Source organism: Nesoenas mayeri, assembly GCF_963082525.1.
Source record: "Nesoenas mayeri genome assembly, chromosome: 6".
NCBI lineage: Eukaryota > Metazoa > Chordata > Aves > Columbiformes > Columbidae > Nesoenas > Nesoenas mayeri.
The window spans coordinates 24,790,779-24,806,166 of NC_137545.1; the positions used below are offsets into that span (position 1 = coordinate 24,790,779).

General features: G+C 37.2%; 1 protein-coding gene across 1 annotated transcript in view; it reads right to left on the reverse strand.

The window, feature by feature from the left end:
- CSRNP3 (cysteine and serine rich nuclear protein 3) overlaps positions 1-13,931 on the reverse strand; it is a gene marked incomplete at its 3' end in the record, with an annotated part of 84,249 nt that extends 70,318 nt beyond the window's left edge. The window contains exons 1-2 of the mRNA XM_080346542.1: positions 13,875-13,931; positions 539-709 (exon numbers count right to left, since the gene is read on the reverse strand). Coding sequence (XP_080202668.1) covers positions 539-686 — 148 coding nt within the window. The 5' untranslated portion in view covers positions 687-709; positions 13,875-13,931. The remainder of the gene's footprint in view (positions 1-538; positions 710-13,874) is intronic.
- Between the last annotated feature and the right edge of the window lie 1,457 nt (positions 13,932-15,388).

Consider the following 15,388-nt stretch of genomic DNA (forward strand, 5'->3'; position numbering starts at 1 on the left):
CAAGGGGTAATGGGATCAAGCTGGAACACAAGAGGTTCCACTTAAATTTGAGAAAAAACTTCCTCTCAGTGAGGGTGACAGAGCACTGGAACAGGCTGCCCAGGGAGGTTGTGGAGTCTCCTTCTCTGGAGACATTCAAAACCCGCCTGGACATGTTCCTGTGCGACCTCACCTAGGCATTCCTGCTCCAGCAGGAGGATTGGACTAGATGATCTTTTGAGGTCCCTTCCAATCCCAAACATACTGTGATACTGTGAAAAGGGAAGATGTTCTCCTATATACTTAAAACATTTTACACTATCTAGATGTGAATAATAGAGTATAAAAGTGGAGTTTCCTCTGAAGCTCACTTTGACATACAAATTTTTACATAAACAACAACTACTGGAGGAAATAAGTTCTTCCTTACACTGTCAGCATTTAAATATAATGAAACAGGAAAAAGCTTCAAAATAAAAGCAGATAGTGTACACTTCTTCCAAGTAAAGAGCTTGTATAAAATGCGGCATCATGCCTGACACACCACTTTTGTACTTACGAGTAAAATGATCAGAAGTGCATGGATGGACATTACTTCTGCTGTCAGCACTTTCACTGCTAGAAATGTCATCATCTGATTCCCACACACAGGAACAAGGTGAGGAGCCATCAACTTCTTCAAACTTCCTCTTCAAAATTCCACTCATCACTGCAATGCTGTCACATGCACCTGTAACAGGAACCAAGACAATAAGGCACTGAAACACCTGCCTGCTGTCCAGGTCTTCAATTTCATTTATCATGGACGAGTTTGTACATAAATCAGGTGCTACTACCTGTAGCTAAATGGATCCTTGCCAAGAGTTTTAAACAACTTTCCAGGAAGGAGTAAAACATATTTTTCATCAGTATATTCATCATCTCACTGACTTTCTTATGGGCAGTCTTTTCTTCTTAAGACAGAAGGTAAATGCTACCTGTATTGTACTAGTGTATAAAATTTTATAGCCAATCTCACGCATAAAAAAATAGAAATATTTCAGTTATGCAGCAAATTTGGAGCAAGCATAAAGTAAATATAATTCAATATAATTCTGTAGAAATGTGCCTTTATGCAACACTTTAAAAGTTATTTGGCACTAAGAAACATTACATGACAAAAATCAGTATTTACTACAAAATACAGTTCAGAAAAAAAAAGTCTCTTTTGATTTATTGTAAAGGTCTTATTTATATGTAACTCAGTACTATCAAATGCCCACATTCTGAATTAGATTTGAGAACATAAGATACTTAGCATCTTTTCAGGCCAGGCCCTACAGACACAGTTCTGGCTCATTTTGTCATTTTAATTTATGCACAAGTTTCTTGCAGAGCTTTTGTGAAATTCAGATATGAGTACTGGCACACATGTAGACTATTTCCATGCACACAAGTAAAGTATCAAGGGACTGAACCTATCCTTATGAACTTGGCTTCCTAATAACACTGCCCAACAAAGCCACAGTCATGTTGAACATTCCTTATTATTTCCCTTTCATATGTAACAGCTGATCTTTTTATCTCCATTTATGGACCACCAAGCAGAAAAAGTTCAAAATATTTTAAAAGCAATTTCTAGATCATTTTAATGCATCCGATAGGCTGAAACAATTTTATCTCTAACTTTAAGAAAAAAAAAAACAACCCAAGCTTAAACTTCACTGTCACCATCATTACTGATTACATTCTACCGAAGACTGAAAATTAATTCTAAGATCTTAATTTGAAAGTTGTAGATAATATCTACCCTCTGACTGCACTAATCAGCAGAATGTTGCTGTAAATAGCTAGGGAAAAAAGGCTGCTGTTTCATGCTTTCAAGCACACAGTATCAAAACTTCTCATTCTTCTGAATGCCACTGGCCTTCAGCTTGTTAAGCTGCCAATTCAATTCCTGTTAAAACAAAGCTGATTTCCTCTAGTAAGTTTCTTTCTACCTTTACGAACCTAATTTAGAGAAAAGATTTCGGTATGGACGTGGAATCACAACATAATGCTAAGAACAGATGCTGCGTAAGATCATCTTCAGTACCAAACTTGTCCGTATGCAGAGCACACTAAAAATTAAATAAATATACTGAGTTTTAACACTGTCAGTCACACAGACAGCTTTAAATGTACATGCCTGCCATGGTGTTCTCAGCTTGCTTTACTATTTATGAAAAAACTATTTCCCCAAAAGGGCTTTCTTCAGGCTAGAGACATGGCTTAAACAGACCATGCTTAGATCTCAACTTTTGCCCTTTTGTCAAAAATGAATTAGTACAAACTGCAAAGAAAACATTGTATTTTTATTTTGAGGACATTATTTCGTAATAACCTTTGCAAAAAATGTAAGAATACATGAAATTGTTGAGCAACCTTTAATAAAAAATCACATTTTAAAAAAAAAGGCTGAAAAGAACAAAATACATGTGCACACCGAAAATACACAATAGAGAATGGGCAGAACCCCCCTAAAAAACAGGTTCAGAAACCACTCCTCTGAACTGTCCCCCCCCTCGCTGTATCTCTTGCCAACCACCTTTTGCATTGCCTCCTGCAGTGCTTACAGCACTTAAATCGTGAAATCACCATTATTTCCATGGCAACAGCCTGCAATATCAAAACCACAGGATTATAGCTTGACTGCAGAAGAGGGTAAAGAAGCAGCTGGAGTACGAGAAAGAAAATGCTTATACTCAAACATCACAGTGAAGAGAGTGAGAAATGGGCTGACAAATAGTTTATCATACAAGTGAGACCTAGGTCAAATCCATGTCTGAGCCCATTGAAATTGTGGCTACAGGATCAGTCTTGCCACTGCAAGGCAAACCTAACAGATGCAACCATCACTAGTGTGCAGACTTTGAGCACAAGAACTAATTTCATAGGCTGAGGTGATTTCCAGACAAAAGCCTTTTTGTCAGACATCTTCTACAAGTATACCACACAGCAACTAAATGATTAACATACATCTTGTACATCAGTAAAGTTGTTGCAGATAGTGAGAGTGTCAAGACCAAACTGCTTACAGTTAGTAGCAGAAACAAATATTTTTTACACCAAAAGGTTTTAAGTTTCCTTGCATTTAGCATAGTCTGTTTGCACTATGTGTCACAACCTGGTAGCAGTAAAACCATTTCATTAAGATTTATGTAACAAACCATAACAAATGATTCCCAGGATCCTTGAAAGTGGCATACACTTAGCTCCACACTCAGCTAGCTGATCAAGATAAGCCAGGAGGTATGGGAATACCACAAAACCTGCTTATCACCACAATACAAAGAAAGCATAGCTATCCATTATAGTATCAGTGTTGCCCAATTTTTTTCTGAACCTCTTCCAGGAGCACTATCAAGAAGGTTGTTTGACAAAGTAATAGCGATAAAATTTCGGCATTGCCACTTGCTTTAGATTTGTTGACTCTAGTCTCTCTGCTATCAAGTCTCCCAGGAAAACAGTACACAAGGGAAAGGAGACATTTCCATTACTCAAGAGCTCGGCTATCACACAGATAGACTAAGGAGAACCTAAAACTGTTTGTACACACTATGTATCAGCAGGAGATCGCTTTAGAATAACATCTGTATAAACAGCTGCTGCTCCATAAGCCAATATTCTTCAGAAAGAGGCACATGCGCACAGTAGCACAAGGTATGTTCTATCTGATACATCTAACCCACGCCTTGTTTACACAGGCATCCAGTAGTACCCGACTTAGACCCATATCTCCAGGAACTAGGATATAATAAATGTGGTGACACACAGCATGATACTGTTTATAAAAGCATTATTTTGCACTCTGTTGATGATGTGATATATCCCAGTGAAAGACAAGAGGTCAACAGGAATAAGCAACCGTCAAATTTCTAACCGCCATGAGGCCACGAAGTTGGTGATATCTCTAAAGGTTCGCTAAGTTCAAAATCAGGGAACCAGGACAGAGAACTCAAACTGAACTGTTGTTCTTTTTCCTGCATCAAAGCTATGACTGAATTAGTAATTTCAGATTTTGGAGAATCAAACTGAAGCAACTGCAGTCATAAAGAAACCTGAATCCAACCTCATTTGAACCAAAGACTCTACAGGTTTGGGGGACCAGGCACCAAAGACTTACACAAGTTGAATTTTCAGTACATTAATGGAAACTAAAACTATAAATAAACCTCATAACTGATAACAGGAATCATAACGGTAATATAACTACACTACAATTTTGCTAACACAAAAGGCACTTGTGGCATGCAAGACAGTACCATTATTTAGGATGGGAATAACCTCAAACTCACAGAAGTACTATAGCTATATGTATATTCTGAAGAAAATAAGCATGTGTATTTCTGCATAGAATCCAGTACACAAAAGTCCATTACTGACTACAGGAACTAAAGAACATCACATAACTGAGAAAAACAAATGCACGAAGTGGTAAATCAATATTCTTGGACTTCCAGTAGGATACCAGTGAGGTCCAGCTTTCAGAGGCAAACTCTGAAAAACAGCCACCAGCTATAGTTAGAGTACTGCTACATCAAACTGTCAGTTCAGGTGAAAAAGGGAGAAAGTTGGCTTGCAAAGTTCAATTAGAAACAGACCTTTCTGGATAATTATTAAACAGCTGTCTAGTAGCTAAGATTGATTTGGAGCAGCATCCTGCTGATTCACACAACTGAGTAGCAAGCAGGCACCGGAAGCTTCCCTGTTTGTTGATGGATCCTTCAGAACAAAAAATCCCCACACAGTGATGTGATATATCACCCTCTGCCAGGCTCCTCACCATGCTAATGTGGCATTAATCCACAGCAAAGCAAAACAAAGTTGAAGCAGCAGGAATAGTATTAAAGCAAGGAAAATCAGCTATACAGATGGTTGTGAGCTCTAGGTCAAACGCCAATTGACTGACGCAGTTAAGGATTCTTCAAGGAAATGGCAACTTGCCACAGCAAAAGCACACAATGGATGTGGGCTGGGAGAAAAATATACCTATCTTAAACACCCCCACACATATTTCCTCCTTTCTTTCCTAGTTTTCCTCCACCTTGAAGAAACTACTGCCACAAAGAGATCATTTAACCAGTTGCTGCAGGTACGCTGACTGGCAAAGCAAGTCCTCAAAGCTCCATGGCAACCAGCTTTGCCTTGCTATGATGCCAGATAATTGTCAGGCACTATACAGTTAAAAAGTTCAGAGGCAACATGTTATTACTAGAAGACAAAAATCCCATGTAAATGCAGGGGATATATTTCAAACAGTCACAATACTACCTGGAACCTACAAAGTAAAATAACGTAAAAGCCTGGCTAGATTGATTTTCTCTTGTACCTGAAAAGGCTGGAAATTTTAGAAAACCATTAACAATCTCACCGCAGCAGTCCTTTAGAAAGCAAGTATCTCCAAATCCTGTGCAGTGACAGAGACAAATCCAAAGACGTTTTCATTGTGGTCAAAATCTTCAAATAAATGACTGTTTTACAAAATTCAGCACTACAGTCTACAGCTCATACAACATATCACATGGGAAACTGAACAGGTACATGACATACTTGTGAAGACAAACATCAAGTATATGAAGTTCCAGAAGGACAAGGAACTGCTGGAGAGAGTCCAGCGCAGGGTGGAGCATCTCCCTTGTGATGAAAGGCTGAGGGAGCTGGGTCTCTAGTTTGGAGGAGACTGAGGGGTGACCTTATTAATGTTCACAAATATACAATCAGTGGTAGGACAAGGGGTAATGGGTGCAAACTGGAACACAAGAGGTTCCACTTAAATATGAGAAGAAACTTCTTCTCAGTGAGGGTGACAGAGCACTGGAACAGGCTGCCCAGGGGGGTTGTGGAGTCTCCTACTCTGGAGACATTCAAAACCCACCTGGACACATTCCTGTGTAACCTCATCTAGGTGTTCCTGCTCCGGCAGGGGGATTGGACTAGATGATCTTTTGAGGTCGCTTCCAAGCCCTAACATTCTGTGATTCTGTGATACCGTATGCAGTAATCATAACAAAACCAATATGAAATAATAAAATAGGGCCCTGCCTCAGATTATATTTCCTCATTATTTAGAGCAAAACCTCACTATACGAATCAGTTATTGACTTAATACAGGAATCAGTCATTGACCAAAGCTCAGGAAAAACGAGAAAAAGTGCAAGAACACACTGGCATTTAGAGAAGGAAAAAAAAAAATCATATTAATTTCTTCTTTCATTTATTTATGAAACCTTATTTTGTACTACTTCCTTCTTGAAAGCTGATCACATATCATGATGAAATCTACCTGGACAGAAATTCCTATCTGAAAATAAGAACAAAGATAAAAATACTAAGGCAGGCAAGACTTGACCTATGAGTCACACTGCATTTTGCCTTGTCCCAAAAGGAAAAATTCAGACAAAATTTGTAGTAGCAATACAGATTCACTTCAGAAAAAATACTTCTATGTAAATGACTAAAAACAGAACAGGAAGATGCAGAAAACAGATGCTACACATAAAACAGTACTGCAAAGTAGTCATTACAATCAACTCCCACCCACTGGCCAGTCCACACTTACTGTAACATGCTAGGGAGAGCTGGCAAATAATTTCACAGTTAAATCATGAATATTCATACTTACAAGCAGAGATATTTGGATTATTTGTTGTGATTAATATTCTTTTTTGAATTTAGGTCCTTTTATAAGCTTGCAAACAAAGCTTCATTTTTTAAAGACATTTTTCTTACCTGCTGAACACATGTCAGCAACAGAGATCATTGTGAACACCAAGGTGTTTGCTTGGTTCCACATATGGCACTTAAATATTTTGCTCTTTGCGTAACTGACAGTTTTAAGTGGAGGGAGGGGTGAGAAGAGTCAACCCCAAAAGCATCTATAGAGACAACATCACTCACACAAAGAATATCATTTGCTTGTGAAAATGACTATTCATCTAAAGGACTGAATTAATGCAGACAAAAATCCATTTGCATGAATGCTTGCAAACAGTGAACAACAGAGGTACATGAGCATGAATAAAACAGCTGTTCAGAATTCAAAGTAATGTTTGCAATACACTTTTTTTTGTATTTGGCAGCTCTAATCACAAGTACATTTGCCAGAGGTAGGATCTGATAGTTTCACAACTATAATATGTAAAAATTAAAAACACATAGCAAGCTAACTCCACTTAAGAGACTGCTCTGTATAGGCACAAGGAATATGATTAGTATAATCTTACTCATAAACTTGTGCTTACAATGGTGTTCAAGTTACACAGACACAAACTAAGAAAAGTCTTTCTCTGCTTGTTTGCTTCAGTCTAGCTAAGTCCATAGCACTAAGTAAATCCTGCGAGATAAGGCTGCACAATTCAACCTGGGGAATCTGTTCTGGCATTGCAAGCCAATTCCCACCAAGTCTGCTCTTTGCAGGGTTTCTATACCATCACTTTACAGCACTCCTGATTTCACACTTGAGTACTAATCCACTAATCTCTAGATTGCCTACACACTGTTGTACACTCTCGCATGCCAACTACCTCCACTGGCAATGAATTTAGAATGCAGAAAGGATGCTGGCATATGCTCACCTCCTGTCTCTACATGCAGCACAGATGCAATGGTAGTGATCTGGCTCCCTTAAATCTCCAGAAACATCCCAAAGTCCTACATGCACCAAGCATGTAAATGTGTCCCCTCCATCATCCAAATATAAAACTCCTGCATACAGCAGTAGCAAAATAGCCTTCTGATGCCTCAGTACAATTCTTAGCTACATCAGCTGATGTCAACAGTTAAATGAAATGCTGATATAATTCAGCCAATAGAAGAAAATCCTAGGCTAGTTCTCGTAAGTCTTCTCTCAGCACGCTCTCCAGTGAGCAAAATGAGTAAGATGCAATGATAATATAACCAGGCATCCAGGAGCTTAGTATTCAGGTCTCCGGTGACAAAGGCACAACCTGGGAAAATGGGATTCAGAGACATTCAGCAATAGGTCTTTTCTGTCAAGATGAGATTTGTATACACAAACTGTTTAGTTTGAGCTTGTCTTTCATTTAGAACAATTTTCTAAGCTTGTTGAAGCAAGAACTGCATAAATGACACAATCCTAGAGGCAAACAGGAGATTCAGGAAAAAAATCATGCTAAAGCTGGGTCACAAACTCAGGTTCACAATGTCTAACCTCCAAGTCATCTAGAACACTTTTAGCTGGGCTTGTCATGAAGTACTTTCCAAAGTCTTAGGTAACACCTCCTGAAGACCTGGCATTGGCCACTTCTCTTCTAGGTTTTAAGCTTTGATGATTAAATTTCATAAATTAAAATCTCTTCACCCAAAACCTCTGTGAAAGATTTTCATCTCACTGTTTGAATTTTATATATATATATATATATACACACATATACACACACACAGTGCAATGTATTTGACCTGCACTACAGAAATATCTGTATCCCAGAAAAAAAATAAGTTTGTATGTGTGCTCCCAGAAATGACTTACTACTTTTTAAACTGTGTTGCAGGACTGCTTGCAGCAGAGCTCTGGCCAGGAGATGCCACAACTCTTCATAAAATTAAAATATGAAAACAGAAAAACACTGCCAGCAGTCCTACTGACTTCTACAGATGTACAGCCTTTTTGAGAGAAGTGAGTAGGCAGGTGAAGAACTGGTTCAGTTGCTATATGGGAGACAGCACACTAAGAACACATCCTTATTGCACCTCTGCAAAAGAACAGAGAACGTTTGGCTTGCTCAGCCCCTCCCCAGCAACTGGAATTAGATGCTGAGACTGGCAGTAGTGTTTTCAGCATGTTTTTGGCACAGTGGCTTTGCATTATGCTACTCCAAGCTACAAGCATGGCAGTAGGGTCCAGCTCTGTAGTGGAGACTGGAAATACCATCAACTTAGAGTGCTGGAAATAAGTGGTCTTTAATACAAGTTTTGCTCAAATTAGCCAAGTAGTAATGTTAACTGGCACACTGTGACCTGCCTTTTTACTATGTCAGTACTGATCTTCCACACTGCTCTGTCATGAACATAAATCTTGTACACTGCCTGCAAAAAAGCTGCACAACATGGTAGGATATCTTATAGATCTAAGCATGCCTCTGACAAAGTAAAGCACGGTGAAGATTGGTATATGCCCAAGGGGCCTTCACACCTCTACGGCCCTGACACATGCTTCTTAGCTTGCTATTTAACACACAGCCTGGCTGTTCATTCACTGTTGTCAACAAAGCCAGCAGAACCATCATGAATTCAAGAGCTCTCCCATTCTGCCCCATGATCTCTGCATCTTGACACAGGGTTTGCCATTCTCTGAAATATGTAGTGTTTAGGGTTTCAGAAACACAAAAAAACCACAACACGCACACAAATACAACAACAACAAACCTCACAAAAATAAACAAACAAACAGTACCCCCAAAACCAGAACATCTGAACTCCAAGAGGTACAATATGACCTTGTGACACAAAAACATACAGGAACATATTTACAAAAGTAACTCTCAGCTAGGTTTTTCTCTTCTATCTGAAAAGACAGGAGCGAACCCTTCCAGCTTTAATAGTTTCTGTATGGAGGGTTATGTGCATGTCCAAGGGAGGACAGGGGAGTATACATGCAAATTTTATCTAAGAAAGGACCAAATCCTTCATACTTTTTGCTCTTGCCATAATTATTGAAATTAACAGTACTACTTGTATGTGACAAGATTAAAAATCAAAATCATTTTGTTTGGAAAAGACTTTTCAGGTGATTGAGTCCAACCGTTAACCTACCACTGCGAAGTCCACCTCTAAATCATATCCCTAAAAAATTCATCCATCCTGTCTGCTTTTAGGAGTTTAGAAACAAGATGAATGGACACTTTGGGGGTTTTTTGGAGAGTGACAAATCTGTTAAGATAATCTGTCTTCACCTGCGTGGTCTGGTATTAGTTGTATAGCGCAGGCTGAAAATTGCTGGAAAAACCTAGCCTGGCAGACACCTCAGCTCATTTGCCTGCAACTTGTAAAACAAAATAAAACAAAAACACTCCACAACACCAACATACATAAAAAAAATTCCCAACAACAACCTCACACAAAACACCCACCACGCACACGAAAAATGCAGTACTGTCTCTACGTTATCATCATCATCTTCCCCAACCTAGACATAATGACAGGCAATGTGCAACAAACAATCTCATTACTATTTTCAGCAGATGAAAACTTCTGCTTCTATATCCAGAAATCAAAGGATACATGTCAAATTGGTACAACTTGTCTATCACTGTAAAATACACAGATGCTACTTCCACCTTTACTTCCTCAAACAATGTTTAGATTTACTTATTTTCTCCATGAAATCTTAAATTACATACTATAGGAAAGGAGTCTTTTAAAATAAAGCAACCTAGGTTTATTCATTAAATTTTATTGCCATCACAAAAAAGTTTCTATAATTCATTTAATAATCTGCCTTATTAACATGTAAATAGTCTCATATACAAATACAGGTACCAGATTCTTTCCTCTTACCTATTTCAATTAATAAAGGCAAGTATTCAACATTTACTTTAAATTACCTTTGGTATTTGTGTTCTCATCTACAAATGGATTTCAGTATTAATTTGCAGAGGATTAATTAGATGTGTAACAATATTTTGTAATATTATAATATTTCCTATGAGACACTGCAGAATAGGAAAAATACCTCATTCCATAATGGAAAAATCAACCACCAGTTTTGATCTGTGCTACAACAAATCACATATATACCAACAAAAAGAAAGAATAAAAGAGGCACATTTAGCCCACCACACAGCATCGAGGAAATGTCTGCCATTTGTTCTGTTCTCTGGGCACAAGCAGGAAGCCATCCAATGGAAACGGAGAGATCAGAAAAGCAGTCTTGGTATTTTTCATATATACTGAATATCAGCTATCAACAAAAGAAGTTGTGATAGGTAGAGGGCATAAATAATAAAGAACTCCGAAAAAAATGTGCCTACACTCTCTTATCTGAAAGGAACTAATTCTTTAAATGATTAATTTTCTTAATAACGCTAAGTAATGCAATGCTATTTCTTGCTTATAATGAGTTCTTTAATAATTTACGTTTTGGCTTTTGTTGAAGGTAATTGAATATTTGACTTAGGATGGTTTGTGGGATATTTAAATCACCTACACATAAAACTGCTACGGAAACATTCACTAAAGATTCTGCAATTAAAAAACAAAACAAAACAAACCCACCTTTTACTTACAAATTGTTAACTTACAAAGGTAGGGCTTAAGCATACTCTTCATACCGTTGACTTCACTGAGAATATAAGCCTGTATTCTCAAATACTACACAACACATACCTGCACCACCACCATGAACTTTTTTTTCCAACTTTATCTGCTTTCAAATTCTTCACCTACCCTGTCTCCCACTCACATGGTCCCTTCTTAGTAGGGTCTGCAACCCAGGCTAATGAGTTTCTCTCATTTCCAGCAAGCTGGTGAGTGCTGGCAGCAGCTGATAGGGAATACTGGACAGAAAGTGCAAATCTTTACTTCATGCAGAATACCTGAATCATTAGGGAACTTTAAAACTAGTGACAACACAGTAGTTTTATTCAGTATCTTTCATGCTGTTGTTATTAAGTGGCAGATATTTTTAGCCACCAAAAGCCAAATCCATCTGCAGCAGCAGTGTTTCCAAGGAGACAGAATAATTTAAATACACGTGGAACTAGATCTCCATTTTCATCAACTCCTCTCTGTTACTGGAGCTGCTTTGAGTCAGATTTCTCATTCGATGAAGAAAAATCAAAGTGACTGGAATACATAGATTTGAGATTGTAATTTAACAGTTGTGCTTATGCTTTCAAGTAGATATCCATTCCCTACAAACAACAAATGTTAGGATGCAACTCATCTATTTTCCAGGTAGTATTATTCAGCAGTGTTCACATTCCGGTATTTAACAAAAAAACAAAACAAAACAAAACAAACAGTTCAGTCTTTTAGAATAATTTTGTGAATTGCTGACATTAACTGTAAATTATTAATTTTTTGATTGACTACTTGTTTAGCAAATATGTCAGGTGCCATTCTCGGAAGAAACAGCTAGGAGAAAACTCCAGATGCTTTTAGCCAGTAAGGTGTATAAATAAGTAGACAGAGGACAAAGCTTCTTCCAGTCCTCTGTAGTACTCAGAGTTTTATTGACCTTGTCCTGGTTTTCTTTAATAACATCACTTAAATGAAAACTAAATTTCAGTGTTTTAGCTTTATAAATGTATTTTATGACTATACACTCTCAAACTGAGCAGAAAGCTTCTAATATTTTCCTTTATTTCAGTGCTATATAAATGGACTGTGACAACTAAATAATCCCATTATTATATTTTCAGTGCAGTATAAAGAATAACAATTAACTACTTAAAAACTACTTGCTCCCAGGATAACATTCCCAGATTTTCTATCGATGGATTAATTTAGAATACAGTATTCAAAATATATGGACAACTGTAATGGGAATTAACAACTGCTTTATACTACTTTAAAAAGGAACCTTTTCCATAAAATGTATATACTGATAATTGCTTATAGGATGGATATTTTTTAATAATACATTAACTTCAAGAAATTCTAGAAAAAAGTCACGTTAGAAATATACAGTGGTTACCTAATTATCTTAAAGGAGGTACATCATATACTCAAGAGGTTAAATTCATCAAATATATAATTATCTAAACCAAAATACTTCCCATCATGATGCTATTTCCATCACTATTGTGAAGTAATACAAATGTCTAATTGCTTTAAAAACAAAAACCCAAACAAAAAACCATATAAAAACACCCCACCACAAACACACACCCCTATACACTGGCAACAATTTACAATTCCGATGTTTATTTCAGAGAAGATTTCTGCTTCAAACCAGCAAAACAAGGTCCTGTAGCTTAACAATCATTTGCTACATGTAAAACGTAGAAATAAGTCAATAGAGAGCTGACACATTGAAATCCTTGCCCCAGGTAGGCGAATATCAAAATCTCCAATCCTTTCAGTGGGGCCAGGACTTCTGCCTGTAGTCCTGTATCCCCAAATAATGTGGCTCGATAAATGCATTATTTTCTGTACCAAGCAAATTATTTTCTACTTGCCATCCCCAGCATCTCTGAACTAAGAGCTGCAGGTAGTAGCATGTAAACTCAGCAGAACAGCTTCCATACAAGCCATTTCAAGTTGATCAAAATTCGTACATAACTGCTGTAGGTACTACAAGATTTATCTGTCTTGTACACATAATTTAATTATATGCATCATGCTTTCTCTTTTTGACGAAGACAATACCATGACTAAATTACAAACTAAATTTATTACAAACCTAAAAATAATGCAAAAATCCACAAAAAGCCTTTAAGAGTTGCTCTGAGGAGCCATTTTAGTGTATGTTCAACACTAAATAAAACACATACAGTTTTAGAAGCAGTTTAAGTCCTTTTCCTATCCAAACTCAAAATATTTTTAGATCTTTCAGCACTATTTTCCAGCTGGTAGCATATAGTGGAAATACTCACTGTTCAAAATACATCACACAAAAGACCTCTCTCCCTACAGCTTACTGAACAACTTCAGCATCAGGAGACGCAATGCCTATAGTGTCACATGTGAAAGTTGTCAGATAGCATCAGGCATGCCTGTGATTTCACCGCCTATAGATCTCACATCGGTTGAAACCTCCTAGGCAGGAGAAATAATAACCTGAAAAGCTGCTTCAAAGTCATTAATGAGGAACAAACAGCAAGATGCTTGCACATGCATTTTTTACAGCCAATAAATGTTGTGGCAAGGATCAAGAATAACTGTTCAGAACAGGAATTTTTTTTTCACCTTACCTGTAAATTGGGTTTCTGTGTTTCAGCTCCGTCAGTGCAGACTGAGAGGTTTACTCCCCCTTTCTACATCCATCAGACAGCAGTCTTCCAATAACTGAAGTCATCCTGGCATGCTCTGGAACATGCTCTCTCCCTCAGTTCCCACTCCCCACCCCCATCTGCATGCTGGCAAAATAGGAAAACAGCAAGGAGAACACAAAACAAAAATCACATCTAAAAACCAGCTTTAATAAGCTACTTAGTAATTAGCAAGGACGCTCTGTACTGGAAAGTAATAAAATATAAAGACAAGAAAAATCTAAGTCTCTCTATTAATAACTTTCAGCTCCACTAGTGAATAGCAGTTCTCCCTTTTAGCTCCTTTCTATAAGTTAAAAAACAAGCAAAGAGCTGTAGGAACATAGTTATTGCCTGGATACATTATTAGAGACTGACTATGAGCTGCTATGTATTTAAAAATTGTTGTAATTATCAAAACAGTGGTGTTTTTATAAAAAGCAAGAATCTGAAATCTCAGTGCAAATTAGAATAATTTAGGGATGGATAGCAGTAATTTCCTACTACACCACCTTTTATTTCTGCTTGAGGCAGTATTTATGAAATACCTGAAATAATTACCAGGTGTTTTTTCTTGAAGTTCTACATATGTAAAGCTCTACCCATGTAATCAGCACGTGCACTTATTTTACTGTCTTTATAATACAGTAGCCAAAATCCAATGTGCTGTGTGAACTTTGTCTACACAAAACTTTCTACATAAATAAGAATTCAAATGTAAAAAAACAACTGCATGAACAATTTTCAACTTGTGGGCCTCAAGTATAGTAAGTCTATTATAGCCTCTTAAATCTAGTTGAAAAAATATTTTCCAAGATTAAGGAATTTTTGTTTTCTATATATCCATATAAATCAGGTATCAGCTCAGCTCAAGACAACAGCATCAGATTTATCCTGTGACAATTTAATTAAAATCAAAATCAAGAGCGAATCTTCAGCCTTAGCTAAGATAACATTTACTGCCACATCAAAGCATTTGTACTCCGGGATTTCCCCTTCAAAGTAAAATGTTACACAGCAGAAGCTGACAAATACCTTTGTGTTTACAAATTTCAACCTTCAGCTATGGTTTTCCAATAAAATTAACTGTGAATTCCTTTAAATAAGAGCATCTGTTCTCTTCACCAAGTTATTGATCTTTAACCACAGCAAGACTATACCAATTAGCATACTCTCACTACAAAGTAATAGCCGTTTTAGCTTCTGAAAAAATTAGCTGTCAGTCTTATAATAGTGAACTGCCAGTGGATTCTGTGCATAACGTTCAGATTCTATCTTAACAAGTAGGTGTTTTTTTAATCAAATTACCTCAGTTTAACATGAAACCTATTCCTAGATGCCCAGAAAAATGGAAATCCATTCCCGCAAGCATTGAAAAACTAAAATAACTATTAGGATTTCAAATCCAGACAATCAATACAGTTTTCTTTAGTGGGAATTAACAGTGAGGAACACCA